A 15,544-nucleotide genomic window follows, 5' to 3' on the forward strand; every position below is an offset into this window, starting at 1 on the left:
GTCTCACTATGTCTCCCAGGTTGGAGTGCAGTGGTGTCATCTTGGCTCATCGCAACCTCCATCTCAAGGGTTCAAGTGATCCTCGCGCCTCAGCCTCCCAAGTAGCTGGGAGTGTGTGTGCCACCAAGCCTGGCTTTTTTTTTTTTTTTTTTTTGTATTTTTGGTAGAGACATGGTTTTGCTGTGTTGGTCAGGCTGGTCTCAAACTCCTGACCTCAGATGATCTGCTCGCCTGGGCCTTCCAAAGTGCTGGGATTACAGGTGTGAGCCACCATTCCCTGCCAGGTTCTTTTGTTTCGTTTTGTTTTGAGACAGAGTCTCACTCTGTTGCTCAGGCTGGAGTGCAGTGGCGCTATCTCGGCTTACTGCAACCTCCGACTCCTGGGTTCAAGTGATTCTCCTGCCTCAGCCTCCTAAGTAGGTGGGATTACAGGCGAGCACCACCGTGCCCAGCTAATTTTTGTATTTTTGGTAAGACAAAGTTTCACCATGTTGGCCAGGCTGGTCTTGAACTCCTGACTTTGTGATCCATCTGTCTCGGCCTTCCAAAGTGTTGGGATTACAGGTGTGAGCCATCGTGCCTGGCGGTTCTTTTAATTTTCTTCTTATCACTTTATTTATGTATTTATCTATTTATCTATCTATCTATTTGTTTATTTATTTATGAGATGGGGTTTTGCTCTTGTCACCCAGACTGGAGTGCAGTGGTGCGATCTTGGCTCACTGTAACCTCCACCTCCTGGGTTCAAGTGATTCTCCTGCCTCAGCCTCCCAAGTAGCTGGAATTACAGGCACCCACCACCATGCTCAGCTAATTTTTTTGGTATTTTTAGTAGAGATGGGGTTTTGCCATGCTGGCTAGGCTGGTATCAAACTGGTGACCTCAGGTGATCCGCCTGCCTCGACCTCCCAAAGTGCTGGGATTACAGGCCATGTAATAATAAGAAGAGCCACCAAGCAGGCCATCTTCTTATTTAAATAAGAAGAAGAGCCACCAACCAGGCCATCTTCTTCTTTAAAAGGCATCTCAGAAAAGAGATAAACACATTGACTTTGCCTGTCATTTAATTCATTCTGTTGAGACTGAAAATATTACTCCACTCTCCTCCCTGCATTGAGATGCTGTGAAACTTCTTTCAGTTAGCTCACTGAATAAAAATACCTTACAATTCTGGGATTTATCTCTTCATGTCTCTTTTTAAAACTGAGTTATTGAGTATTGACAAAACATTTCCATCCTTTTTCAAAGACTGTAATTAGAATTTCTTTCTTTCTTTTTTTTGGTTTATGTTTTACCTAGAGCAATTAGTGTTTGAAGGAAAGTTTTTCCTCGGGTTGTCCTGTATGTCAGAAACAAATAAATAAATGAACATAAAATATTTTATGTATAAGCAGAATTTTTTTTTAAACAAAAAATATTTCAAATACTTGGTAAAGCAATAGTCGGTAGATGGGAGTAGATTGGAATAGATTGCTGAGAGTGAATTTATGTATTGCTGTGGTTAGGGATGGTATGTCCAGTTTGGTTAAATGCTCGATGCAACCTGGGATCCAAAAGTGGTGGATGATAGAACAATCTTTTTTTTTTTTGAGACGGAGTCTTGCTCTGTGGCCCAGGCTGGAGTGTAGTAGTGTGATCTTGGCTCACTGCAACCTCTGTCTCCTGGGTTCAAGCAATTCTCCTGCCACAGCCTCCCGAGTAGCTTGGGTTACAGGCGCATGCCACTATGCCCGAGTAACTTTTTGTATTTTTAGTAGAGACAGGGTTTCACCGTGTTGGCCAGGCTGATCTCGAACTCCTGACCTCATGATTCGCCTGCCTCGGCCTCCCAAAGTGCTGGGATTACAGGCATGAACCACTGTGCCCAGTCAATAGAGCAGCCTTTCTTTGTTGTCAGGATCACAAAACTGATGACATGCCCTCTTGCTTTTAAAATTTAAATTTTTTTTGGTAGTGTAATTGTGATAGGTTAGCTGCCCACTGAGCACAGCCAGTCAGTACTCTGAGACACCAGGTTGCAGCAAAGAAGGAGGTTTAATTGTAGGGTCCCCGAACAAGGAGGTGGGAGGAAACCTCTAATCTGTCTCCCCAGGGAGTTTGGAGTTGGGACTTTTAAGGCTTTTGGAGTGGGCCAAAGTTTGGAGATCTCGAAGAGTTGTATGGTGAAGTCATGAAGTGGGGGATAAAGAAGCTGAATTCTTCTGATCTCGTTCCTCTGTGGGGGCCTTTAAACTGGTTGCTGGAATTCACGGGGCCTGAAAAACCTCTTTTTTTTTTTTGAGACGTAGTCTTGCTCTGTCTCGCAGGCTGGAGTGCAGTGGCATGATCTCGGCTCTCTGCAACCTTTGCCTCCCAGGTTCAAGCAATTCTCGTGCCTCAGCCTCCGGAGTAGCTGGGATTACAGGGGCCTGTCACCACGCCTGGCTAACTTTTTTGTATTTTTGGTAGAGATGGGGTTTCACCATGTTGGCCAGGGTGGTCTTTAACTCCTGACCTCAAGTGATCTACTTGCCTTGACCTCCCCAAGTGCTAGGATTACAGGCATGAGCCACCACGCCCAACGAAAAACAATTTAAGTGATCCTTAAATAAAAGCCTTATGATTCTAATGTCAGAGATCCTGACTATGGGAACAGTGGGCTCCTCATACACTTGATCTCTGATATTAGAATCAAGGCTTTTGTCAGTATCTTGTGCTACATGACTTTCAATAGCAGAGAAGTGGGCCAAAGTGCAGCCTGATTAATACTTAATTGTAACTACATTTCTGGCCAGAACCTGCATGCAATTCTTGTCAACCTTGTGGGACAGTTTCAGTGGAGGTGGATTTGTAATATATGATTCAGAAACCAAAATATACAAACATGAAGTATACAATAAAATGTCTTACTCCTGCACAGTCCCCCCAGGTCTTCAGTGTTTTTAGAGTCTTAGGTGGACTTCCAGAAATATTCTATGTGTATAGAAGCAATGAGGTATATATGTTTGTATGTCTAAGTAAATTGTGGAGTAAATTATGATGCTTTTATGTTGTGCTTTTGAAGTATCTTGGTGATAGGTCCATATTGGATCGTAAAGATCTACCTCATTCTTTTTTATGGCCGTATTATATATCTAATTTGTTTAATCCTAACTAATGGATTTTTGTTTTTTCTAGTCTTTTGCTGTTAAAAATAATACTATAATGACTAAACTTGTGCCTAGGACATTTTACTTGTGTGATTGTGAGTGTAGCTGCCAAATTATACCAAGTAAAATAGTTGAAAGTATCTTAATTTTTATTTTGTATTTATTTCTTCATATTTCTCTATTGGTCAAAGTAGGGAGGTTCAGCTGAAATGATTTGTAAATTTAATTTATGTCTATTGAGACCTTTTTGCTACTTTCAGAGAAAACAAACAATTTTTTACAGATATGTTTATTGAAAAATACATAGTAGTGCTAACTTTTAAGTATGTAAGTAATAAAATAGAACTCCACTGTGGATTATTAGTCTGTCTTCAGTTTGGCTGTGAATATTAAAAACTTATTTGGAATCTTTAAAATAATTGGTTTTCTTCCTGCTCATTTCATTATGACAGCATTTTAAAGTATTAGGCTTTTGTAATATTTTTGGCAATCTATACATAAAATTTGTATTAGCCAAAAAGGTACTATTGATGCCTATAAGTAGTGCTCCTTAATAAATGAAGTTAACATGAGAAAGTTAGTGTGCTTAAGGCTCATAAGATTGCTAGTAGTTGGGAGGCCGAGACGGGCGGATCACGAGGTCAGGAGATCGAGACCATCCTGGCTAACACGGTGAAACCCCATTTCTACTAAAAAATACAAAAAACTAGCCGGGCAAGGTGGCAGGCGCCTGTAGTCCCAGCTACTCGGGAGGCTGAGGCAGGAGAATGGCGTGAACCCGGGAGGCGGAGCTTGCAGTGAGCTGAGATCCGGCCACTGCACTCCAGCCTGGGCGACAGAGCTAGACTCTGTCTCCAAAAAAAAAAAAAAAAAAAAAAAAAAAAATTGCTAGTAGGAGGAAAAATCCTATCACAGCTTAACATAAAGTCTACATGTTTAGCATGCTCTTTTTGAAAAATGTATATTTATACTATTTGAATTAACCGCTTAACCACTTTAAGGGCTGAAGTAGTTTTCTTCAACCAGAATCACAATGCACAAGAGCATTTGGGTTAGATGCAAAGTATATCCTATGTATTGTCTCAAGTACTTGTGTGTGTGTTTTTTTGATTTTCAATTTTTGTGGCTACATAGGTGTATATATGTGGTACATGAGATATTTTGACACAGGCATGTGATGCATAATAATCACATCTTGAAATATGGGATATCTGTCCCCTCAAGCGTTCATACTTTGTGTTACAAACAATCCAGTTATACTCTTTTAGTTATTTTATATTATTATTTTATTATTATTTTTTGAGATGGAGTCTCCCTTAGTGACCCAGGCTGCTGTTTTGTACCCATTAACCATCCCCAACCTCCCCCTCAAGTACTTGTGTTCCACATGTTGTAGAACCTTTGAGGGATTTTCCTGGTGGTTAGAGCAATTCATTTGCCAACTTGTCCTGGAGAGGAGGATCTTTCCAATAGGTATTGCCTTTTTGGAACATTTCACTTTCTCATTTCACTTCCTCCTATAAGAGGGAAGAGTGATATCAAGAGACGGATATTTTTCCTCCTTGATTCCTTCTTGACAGTTTCTTTCATATTTGTCGTCAAATATTCAGAATTATGGTGTCTTTGCTATGCTGCGCATCCCATGGATGGAATGGGCATCTCACAACACAATTTGTCAATCATTTTTCTTCAGAAATCGATTAATTGATTTTATTGAGCCCAAACTTCTCATTTTGGCTTTTCATTCTTCTACTTTATCTACACAAACAGATGTTTCAGGGTTGTGTGTGTGGCTTCTTTTAATTTTTATTTGTGAGCATCTGTTAAAGCAGTATTAATAACAGATCATATATCTTTGAACAGAAATATTTAAAGATTTCCAGATTTATTTCTCTTTGTCCTCCTCTTTTTTTTTTTTTTTAAATAATACAGCTGGGCGCAGTGGCTCATGCCTGTAATCCCAGCCCTTTGGGAGGCTGAGGTGGGTGGATCACAAGGTCAAGAGATTGAGACCATCTTGGCCAACATGGTGAAACCCCATCTCTACTAAAAATACAAAAATTAGCTGAGTATGGTGGTGCGCACCTGTAGTCCCAAGCTACTTGGGAGGCTGAGGCAGGAGAATCGCTTGTACCCAAAAGTCACAGGTTGCAGTGAGCCAAGGTTGCACTACTGCATTCCAGCCTGGAGAGGGAGTGAGACTCTGTCTAAAAAAAAAAAAAAAAAAAAAAAAAAAAGAGGTCCAGGGTCAGGTTTGATGGCTCACGCCTATAATCCCAGCACTTGCGGGGCCAAGGAGGATCACTTGATCCTAGGAGTTTTAGACCAGTCTGGGCAACATGGTGAAACCCTGTCTCTACAAAAAATACAAAAGTTAGCAGGGCCTGGTGGCTCATGCCTGTAGTCCCAATTACTCGGAAGACTGAGGTGGGAGGATCACTTGAGCCCAGGAGGTGGAGGCTGCAGTGAGCTGAGATCACGCCACTGCACTCTGGCCAGGGTGACAGCAAGATCCTGTCTCAAAAAAAAGTCCATAAAAAATCATTCTTTCACTTAATATATGCGATCTTAAATGTTTGTTACCAAGATATAATTAAGAAAACCATAGTTTTCTTAATGTAGAGCAGTGATTCTCAACCAGGAGTGATACTGTATCCCAGGGACATTTGACAATTTTGACAGTTTTGGCTCTAACAAATGGATGAGGGGGTGCTACTGTCATCCACTGCCTAGAGGCCAGGGATGCTGCTAAACATCCTACAGTGCATGAGACAGCTTCCACAACAAAAAATTATCTGACCCAAAATGTCTACCATTGGTGCCAAGGTTGAGAAAACCTGATACAAAGAGTTATTGTACATAATCCTTACTCCCTTGGTGTTGTATTCATGCAAATTTATGTATTTTAATTAGGATTTTCTCTTTATTAGTCTGTTCTCAACACTGCTATAGAACTGCCCGAAACTGGGTAATTTATAAGGACAAGAGTTTTAATTGACTCACAGTTCTGCATGACTGTGGAAGTCTCAGGCAACTTACATTCATGGTGGAAGGGGAAGCAGGCATGTCTTATACTTGGTGGCAGGCGAGAAAGAGAAGCGAGAGGAGAAGGAGGAACTGTCAAACACGTATAAAACCATCAGATCATGTTGAGAACTCACTGTCATGAACAGCATGGGGGAAACTGCCCCCATGATCCAATCACCACCCACCGGGTCCCTCCCTCGACACATGAGGATTATGGGGATCACAATTCAAGATGAGATTTGGCTGGGGACACAGAGCCAAACCATATCACCCCCTTTCATTTTAAATTTAAATTTTCGTACTTTTTAAAAGTATATGGATATGGCTGTCTAATAATATCCAGGGCAGTCATTTGCTTGGTTCCCACTCTGTAGTCATTTTCAACTCTTCTCAATGGTGGCTTCTGCATTTATACGGTTCTTATAGTCCTACTATTAATTTTTCAGTTTTAGGAATTTACCTTTACTTCTCTCTTCCCTATTCCCTTTGCCTTCTGTTTTTAATATTATTACAACTTTTATTTAACTTAGTAAACAATCTTCGTGTTTTATGAACATGTCAGTATTATGTATTCTTTCTTGTATAAACTTTTGTTTTCCATGGAGTTTATCATTGTTTTACCTTTGTCTTTTGATTAAGTCTTCTAAAAATGTAAAAGTTTTTGTTCTCATATCTAAAAATATTTCTCACACTTGGCCAATGATTTTAGACATAGAATTCTGGTTTGGAAATCACTTCTCTCAGAATTTTGAATCTGTGCTATTCTGTTTTATGTGGTTGCTGTTGAGAAATCTAATCTTCTGAAAGCATTTTGCATCTTTGATCTTTTTTTTTTATTTGATTGTTCATTGTGTTCATTGTATTAAGTGCTGTAAAAACTGTCTACTCACTGATTTACCAATCCCAGAACCTAATATTTTGCCATTGTTCTTTATACGAAGAAATGTTAAGAATCTGTAGTTTGGGCCGGGCAAGGTGGCTTACGTCTGTAATCCCAGCGCTTTGGGAGGCCGAGGTGGGTGGATCACCTGAAATCAGGAGTTCGAGACTAGCCTGGCCAACATGGTGAAACCTCGTCTTTACTAAAAATACAAAAATGAGCTGGGTGTGATGGTGGGCATCTGTAATCCCAGCTACTTGGGAGGCTGAGTCAGGAGAATTGCTTGAACCCAGGAGGTGGAGGTTGCAGTGAGGGTGAGATCACGCCACTTGCACTCCAGCCTGGGCAACAGAGTGAGACTCTGTCTCAAAAAAAAAGAATCTAGAGTTTGTGGCAAATGTAAGACTTGTAAAGCCAATGAGAAAAATGCCTTTCTTTAATAAAGCAATAATATCGTTTGTTGAACAAGGCAAGTTTAATGTCAAAGTCTGCATCTATAGGAATATTTCTTTTTTTTTTTTTCCCAAGACAGAGCCTCACTCTGTCACCCAGGCTGAAGTGCAGTGGCATGATTTTGGCTCACTGCACCTCCTCCTCCCAGGTTCAAGCAATTCTTGTGCCTCAGCCTCCCCAGTAACTGGGATTACAGGCATGTACCACCACACCCAGCTAATTTTTTATATTTTGGTAGAAACGGAGTTTCACCATGTTGCCCAGGCTGGTCTCGAACTACACCTGAGCTCAGGCAGTCTGCCAGCCTCGGCCTCATAGAATGCTAGGATTACAGGCGTGAGCCACGGCACCTGACCAGGAATGGTTTTTTAAGTTTAGTGAACCTAAAGACCACCTGGTGATGTTTGTTAATCATGTAGATTCCTGGACCCATCCCAAGATATTGAAATTCAGTAAGTCTGGTATGGCACTAAGATATCTGCACTTTTGTAAGTGGGTAGTCACCACTTCAGTTGTATCAAGGTAAAAGAAGGTTTGGGCCGGGTGTGGTGGCTCATGTCATTAATCCCAGCCTTTAGGAGGCCAAGGTGGGAGGATCGCTTGAGCCAGGGAGTTTGAGAACAGCCCGGGCAACATAGCAAAACTCAGTCTCTACAAAGAATAAAAAAAATTAGCTCTGCATGGTGGCACACACCTGTAGTCCCAGCTACTGGGGAGGCTGAGGTGGGAGGATTGATTGAGTCCAGAAAGTTGAGGCTGTAGTAGCTGTGATTATGCCTCTGCACTCCAGCCTGGGCGACAGAACTAGATCCTTTCTCAAAACAAAACAAAATAAAATAAGAAAGTCTACAGACGGGAAATGACCACTAATTTAAACTTCCTTCTCTTTCTTTCCTTTTTTTTTTTTTTTGAGATGGAGTTTTGCCTTGTCACCAGGCTGGAGTGCAGTGGCGCGATCTTGGCTCACTGCAACCTCTGGCTCCCAGGTTCAAGTGATTCTCCTGCCTCAGCCTCCAGTAGCTGGGACTACAGGCGTGTGCTACCACTCCCAGCTAATTTTTGTGTTTTTAGTAGAGACAAGGTTTTACCATGTTGGCCAGGCTGGTCTCGAACTCCTGATCTCATGACCCGCCCGCATCGACCTTCCAAAGTGCTGGGATTGCAGACATGAGCCACCGCGCCTGGCCCTCCTCTTTCATTTATACAGATATGTACTAGCTTTAGATGAAAGAAATATATAACCTGTGTGTACATTTTTACATATATTTTTCAGTCTGTAGGATTATATGGGACATACCCTTAAGCAAGTAGCAGATGCCAGGCTGATCAGCACCTGATGTTAAGCGTGTGACTGTGTTTTGTCATAATTATTTATTCACATGTCTTTGTGTCCCAGCACCCTGCACAGTCTCTCAAACAGATTATACTTTGAAAACCCTTTTGAATGATCTATGGGAAAGTAGGTTTTCTTTATAGCAATTCTGTACTCCTTTGTGGTTCTGTGTAGAAAAGTCGTACGGGTGATTATATGGGCCTGGAGTGGTCTTTGTGTTGTAGTCTTTGATATACTTCATATCATGCTTGGGTATCTTTATTATTTAAGGATTAAAATATACATGACACATGATTATATTCATTGCTTGAGACTCAGTATAAATTGTGGTATCTGTATACAGAATTTGATAATAGTTCCTTTAGGTTGGGGTTAGCTTAAAATTTACCATGTTTTTATCTATGAGCCAAGATTTGTTTGGCATAAAGGAAACTAACGCTTTAAATCTCTTTTTAAACCACTTTTATCAACAACTCTTGGCATGGTAATATATGTGTTAATTATATATTCATATTTACTTCATAAAATAATTCTGACTCAACCTCTTACTTTGTTAGCTGTTAATATATGTACATGAAAATTTTAAATGTTAGATTTTCATTTTTAATTTGGGGAGATGTACAATATAGCTATATTAAAGAAAAATTTGAAACTTAGATCACTTACTATCCTTTCATCTTTGTATAAAAACTACATTTCCAAAAAGAATTTATATTTCATTATAACCCGTTTCCTTATTTCCTAATATAATTATGAAAATAAAGGTTTTATAATTTAAAATATTTTGTTATTTCAGACCATATGGAAGAGACTTTTAAAGTGTGCTATATTGTTTGAATTTTCAGTGTCTGTTAACCCTTAAAAGTCAAGTGACTATTAAAGACAGTGGTATTGGCTGGGCCCAGTGCAGTAGTGTTTATAACCAGTTACAGATTTCTTTGTTTCTTCTCCACTATCACTGTTTCACTTGACTAGCCTTAAAAAAAAGTACCTATTAAAATAAAATTGAGCAGGTTTTACTCCTCCCCATTAAAACAAACAAAAGTGACTTTAGAGAACTTATTTTTGTTTAAAAGGGGGCTTTGTTTTTTTCTAGGTAATTAAGTATCAAATGTTAGAAATACTGCTTTGTCAGTTGTTAATGAGGGGAAAAAAGTAAGCAAAAACTATTTTTAGAAACACCATTTATTAAGCATATTGCATGTGTGAGCACATATTCACAGGTCATAGATATTCTGTGGCAGTTGTAGATGTGCTAATGGCAGCAGAGCAATTTCCCTAGTTGCAATTCTGTCTATTATGAGAACATATCAGGTAATTGTTGCCTTTTCTTTTTTTTTGAGATGGGGTCTTGCTCTTTTGGCCAGGCTGGAGTTCGGTGGTGCAAATACAGCTCGCTGCACCCTAGACCTCCTGTGCTCAAGCAGTCCCCCAACCCCGGTAGCTGGGACTATGCCCTGCTGATTTTTTTTTTGGTTTTTAGTAGGATCGAGATCTTGCTGTGTTTTCTAGCCTGGTCTCAAACTCCTGGGCTTCAAGTGATTCTCGGCCTCCCAAAGTGTGGAGATTACAGGTGGGAGCCAGTCCCAATTGTTGTCTTTTCAGTGTTGCTATGTGTGCTAAAGTGATGTTAATTTTTTTTGCTTCACTAATCTACTTGAATAAAATGTTAGAAAAAAAAGAAAACCTTTATAAACACTTCTAGTAACCATGTTAGAGATTTGACATGCTCTCAAAGAGAGCTTTCTAATCTGCAGTGATTACCAGAAAAAGACATTTTTATAAGGGGATTTTTTTTTTTTTAAGTTTAAAGAGTATATAGTTGCAAAATGTTTTAGCAAACTGTAACTTTTGACCAATGTGTTAGCACTTTCAGTATTTTATTTTGCTTTTGGTTATTTTTTTCTTTGAATTGTATTTCACTCTGGTGATCCAACAGCAAGCTTTTCTAGCTCTTTTTTTCTTTCTTTTTCTTTTTTCTTTTTTTTATTTTTGAGATGGAGTCTTACTCTGTCACCTGGGCTGGAGTGCAATGGCACGATCTCGGCTCACTGCAACCTCTGCCTCTCGGGTTTAAGTGATTCTCCTGCCTCAGCCCCCTGAATAGCTGGGATTATCGGCATGTGCCACTATGCCCTGCTAATTTCTAACGTCTCACTTAATATATATGTGATATCTTTGTTTTTGCATATTGGCTTTTGGAGATGTCTTAATTTTTGTTGTAGAAAATCAAATGATCTTATGACATTTTAAAGAAACATTGTGAGCCCTGACCAGTATTTGTAACTGGAATAATCTTCAAAATGCTCCTGTCAGATTTGTATTAGCTATACTGATTTTTTTAGGCTGGTTAGGATCATTTTGAAAGTGCTTGTAATAAATGCCTCTACCTACATAACCTCAATTTTTCTCAGAGTCTAGACAAGCCTTATAAAGATAGACATTAGTTTCCAAACTCAGATCAAATGTAAGTGCTGTCAGACCGCAAGGTCCGTGGATCTGTCGATGTTTATTTTGCCCCTTGCTCTATAGAAAGCTCCATGTGTTGAAATTTGAACTAGTTTTTAGAGTCATCTCAATAAAGATGAATTAGTTGTATCCTGATATGAATGTGTATTATTTTTAGGTTCTTAAATGTAGTTAGTGGCTGCTCATAAAAATCTGAATATTATTTAGGCATTGATTTGTGTGGTGGTGGCTTTGTCTGCACAGCCCTGTATAAAATTACCTCATAATATCTATTTACAGGTTCAGAAACTGACTCTGAGTCTGAAGGTCTCATTGTACTCTTTTTTCTTGAATAAACAGAAACTACCTATAAAGTGTTGTATATTATTAGGATTTATTGCCTAACACAATTACTCCAGCAGGCTAGCCTCTCAAGAAATTCCTATAAAGATGGCCTTTTTTTATAGGATTGTAAAGTGGATTTAAATAGTTTGAAAAAATATATATTCCTAACTGCCATGTAGTTTCTTAATACCAATCTCACATTCTTAACTTTGTATTTCTCATCACTGAGAAGGTGAGGTGGCCTTTGTTACATTTATTCTTTTTTTCTCTTTCAACAGGGGAAAGTGCAGTGTTGCCCTTCTGAATGAGACAGAATCAGTATTGTCATATCTTGATAAAGAGGTAATTCACAATCATACTTGTTTTGTTTTTTTTCCCCTTTATTTCACATGAAGCTCTTTCCTTGGAATTTATTTCTTTTTGTACAAAAGTATTATTCTACCATCATATTAATAGCAGTATTATGGTAAAACTGTAATGACTAGAATGCATTTGGGTAAATGTGATTTTTCCGGTTATCTGAGATAAGGGTTAGCAAAAACTTCTGTGTCTGTTTTTCAGTTGGTAATGAAAGACATTATAGAGAATGGTACATGGATTTAGTTGATAGTGGATGAATATTTTTGACTTTATGAAATTAATGCTTTAGTGTGCTTAGCTCCCCTTTATGTTTTGTTTTTGTTTTTATTTCTTGAATAAATGGTTTTTCTTTTAGACTATTTCCAGATGAGATTTTACCATTGGTGGTCTGCTTTCTGGAATCCTAATAAATGTCAGTTAAAAATATTTTTTACTAAACTTTAACAAGAAATGTAGTTAACAAGTTGAGATAAAGCATACGCTTCATTGAAAGGAGGAAATTCTTATAAGCAGAATATTTCATGGTATGCATAGTTTTAGGTGACATTTAAAGCAATGTTATTTGTATGGTGGGAAACATATTTTAGTGTCAGTGATGCTTCAGTATTTAATCTTTCTGATTTTTTTCCTCTCCCCCAAAAGCTTTATTACATATGTGTATGTTTTATTTTTTGGAGACAAGAGTCTCGCTCTGTCCCCCAGTCTGGAATGCAGTGATGTGATCTTGGCCCACTGCAACCTCCGCCTCTCAGGTTCAAGCAATTCTTATGCTTCAGCCTCCTAAGTAGCTGGGATCACAGGTGCCTGCTGTCATAGCCGGCTGATTTTTGTGTTTTTGGTAGAGATAGAGTTTTGCCATGTTTGCTAGGCTGGTCTTGAACTCCTGGCCTCAGGTGATCTACCTTCCTCAGCCTCCCAAAGTGCTGGGATCAGAGGCATGAGCCACTGTGCCTGGCCTGTTTTTTTTTTTCTTTTTAAATCTTAAACTCAAATGTTGCTCATTTATTTCAAATGAAGAAAATATAACAGAAAAAGTTTGATACAATCATGCAGAACCCACTATACATTAGAAAACCTAATAGGAAATAAGAAAACTAACAGGAAAATACATATTCAAAGCGGAAAAAAGGCTTATAGACTTTATAACTTACCTCTGTAAAATTTAGATGATAGACTTGTCGTTAGTCTGTCCAACAGAATGGATTATAGTATGGATAATGATAGTGCCCAGAAATTAGCATTATTTCACAGAAGCAGAAAGAAAAAGGCAAAACATTCAATGCATTTCATTGTATTAAATTTTTTTTTTTGGCCGGACGCGGAGGCTCACACATGTAATCCCAGCACTTTGGGAGGCCGAGGCAGGCAGATCATGAGAGCAGGAGTTTGAGACCAGCCTGACCAACATGGTGAAACCCTGTCTCTACTAAAAATACAAAAATTAGCCAGGCCATACAAAAATTAACCGGGCGTGGTGACACATGCCTGGAATCCCAGCACTTTGAGAGGCCAAGGCGGGTGGATCATTTGAGGTCAGGAGTTCAAGACCAGCCTGGCCAACACGGCAAAACCCCGTCTCTACTAAACATACAAAAATTAGTCAGGAGGTAGTGGCACATTCCCGTAATCCCAGCTACTCGCAAGGCTGAGGCAAGAGAATTGCTTGAGCCTGGGATGTGGAAGTTGCGGTGAGCCGAGATCACGCTACTGCACCTCCAGTCTGGGTGACAGAGTGAGACCCTATCTAAAAAAAAATAAAAAATAGACATTGGAGAAGGGTGAGGATTGAAAAATTACCTATTGGGTACAATGTTCACTATTGATGGGTACAGTAAAAGCCCAGACTTTACCATGACACAATGTATGCATATAAGAACTCTGTACTTTTACCCCCTAAATATATAAACTCTTAAAAATAAAATATTGAGATTGGCATAGTTGAAGATGGTAACCCAAAGAATAACTTTATCATCCTTTACTTTTAACTCTGTGTTCTTGAAATTGGCCTGTCTGGAACCGTTTCTTCTTCTTCTTCTTTTTTTTTTTTTTTTTACAACTTCTATTATAAACCAAACATATTTTGAATATTTTCCCATATCAGGACATACAAATCTAAGGATTTTAAGCAACTTATATGACCCAAATAATCATTTCATCTTATTATATTGTAGAGTATGGCAAGCTCTTGTTTTTATTGGAGTAGCATGCTAATAGGTTTTACAGATAACAAGTGACCTGAAGTATCTCTGCTTTTATTTATTTATTTATTTTTGAGACGGAGTTTTGCTCTTGTTGCCTAGGCCGGAGTGCAATGGTGCAATCTCCGGCTCACCACAACCTTCGCCTCCCAGGTTCAAGCCGTTCTCCTGCCTCAGCCTCCCGAGTAGCTGGGATTACAGGCATGTGCCACCAAACCCGTCTAATTTTGTATTTTTAGTAGAGATGGGGTTTCTCCATGTTGGTCAGGGTGGTCTTGAACTCCCAACCTCAGGTCATCTGCCCGCCTTAGCCTCCTAAAGTGCTGGGTTTACAGGTGTGAGCCACCACGCCCGGCATATCTCTGCTTTTAAATCTGATGGTGGCTGCGTGTGGGGGCTCATGTCTGTGATCCCAGCACTTTGGGAGGCTGAGGCAGGAGGATTGCTTGAGCCCAGGAGTTTGAGACCAGCCTGGACAACATAGTGAGTGCTCATCTCTATTAATGAAATAGAAAAAAAAAATCTGATGGTGAGCCAGTGGCAATAACTTCAGTTACTGAGTAATATTTATTACTCATGTCTTTAAAGCGAAACAAAAAATAAAACACTTCTGATTACATAGTGATCATCCCCTGTAGCTTTGTTAAGTTTTTTTTTTGTTGTTGTTGTTTTTTGAGACGAAGTCTCACTCTCATCCCCCAGGCTGGAGTGCAATGGTGCAATCTCAGCTCTCTGCAACCTCCGCCTCCTGTGTTCAAGCGATTCTCCTGCCTCAGCCTCCTAAGTAGCTGGGATTACAGGTGCCTGCCACCATGCCCAGCTAATTTTTCTATTTTTAGTAGAGACAGGGTTTCACCATGTTGGCCAGGCTAGTCTTGAACTCCTGACCTCAGGTGATCTGCCTGCCTCAGCCTCCCAAAGTGCTGGGATTATAGGCATGAGCCACCGCGCCTGGCCTAAGCTGGTTGTTTTATCTATTCCTGCAGATTTTTTCTTTTCCTTAGATAGCACTTTAACAATATGCATAAATTGTCACGTATTGGTGTCCCCCCCCCCTTTTTTTTTTTTTAACAGTTTTTTTGTTTAAATCTTTTTTCCTGACAGTGAGCAATGAATAAAATACAGCACAGAATTTCTCAGTGGATGGAATAACTCTGTTTTTTTCCCTTTCCCCTTATCACAGTATGTAAGAGGTCCCACAGGAGAGACTTTTACTGTCTGACAGATTATCTTTTATTTGCAGTTTCCTTGGCTGGGGCTTGGTAAATTTCTGGTAGTAGGGACAGGTCCTTCCAGGATATAATACAGAGAATTGGGCAGCAGATGATCTTTGGGATCGTAGTGGGAAGCAGAAGACGGGACTTTGCTGGTT

At 39.5% G+C, this 15,544-nt stretch overlaps 1 protein-coding gene across 8 annotated transcripts in view; it reads left to right on the forward strand.

The window, feature by feature from the left end:
• The window catches only part of LOC105464917 (metastasis associated 1 family member 3), a 261,198-nt gene that overhangs the window by 133,297 nt on the left and 112,357 nt on the right, over positions 1-15,544 (forward strand). For all 8 annotated transcript variants that reach the window (XR_011611651.1, XM_071076627.1, XM_071076621.1 and 5 more), the window contains exon 5: positions 11,893-11,956. Coding sequence is in view for 7 of the 8 variants with exons in the window: in XM_071076627.1 (XP_070932728.1) it covers positions 11,893-11,956 (64 nt within the window). In the remaining variant the exon portion in view is untranslated. The remainder of the gene's footprint in view (positions 1-11,892; positions 11,957-15,544) is intronic.

Source organism: Macaca nemestrina, chromosome 13 (genome assembly GCF_043159975.1).
Source record: "Macaca nemestrina isolate mMacNem1 chromosome 13, mMacNem.hap1, whole genome shotgun sequence".
Lineage (NCBI taxonomy): Eukaryota > Metazoa > Chordata > Mammalia > Primates > Cercopithecidae > Macaca > Macaca nemestrina.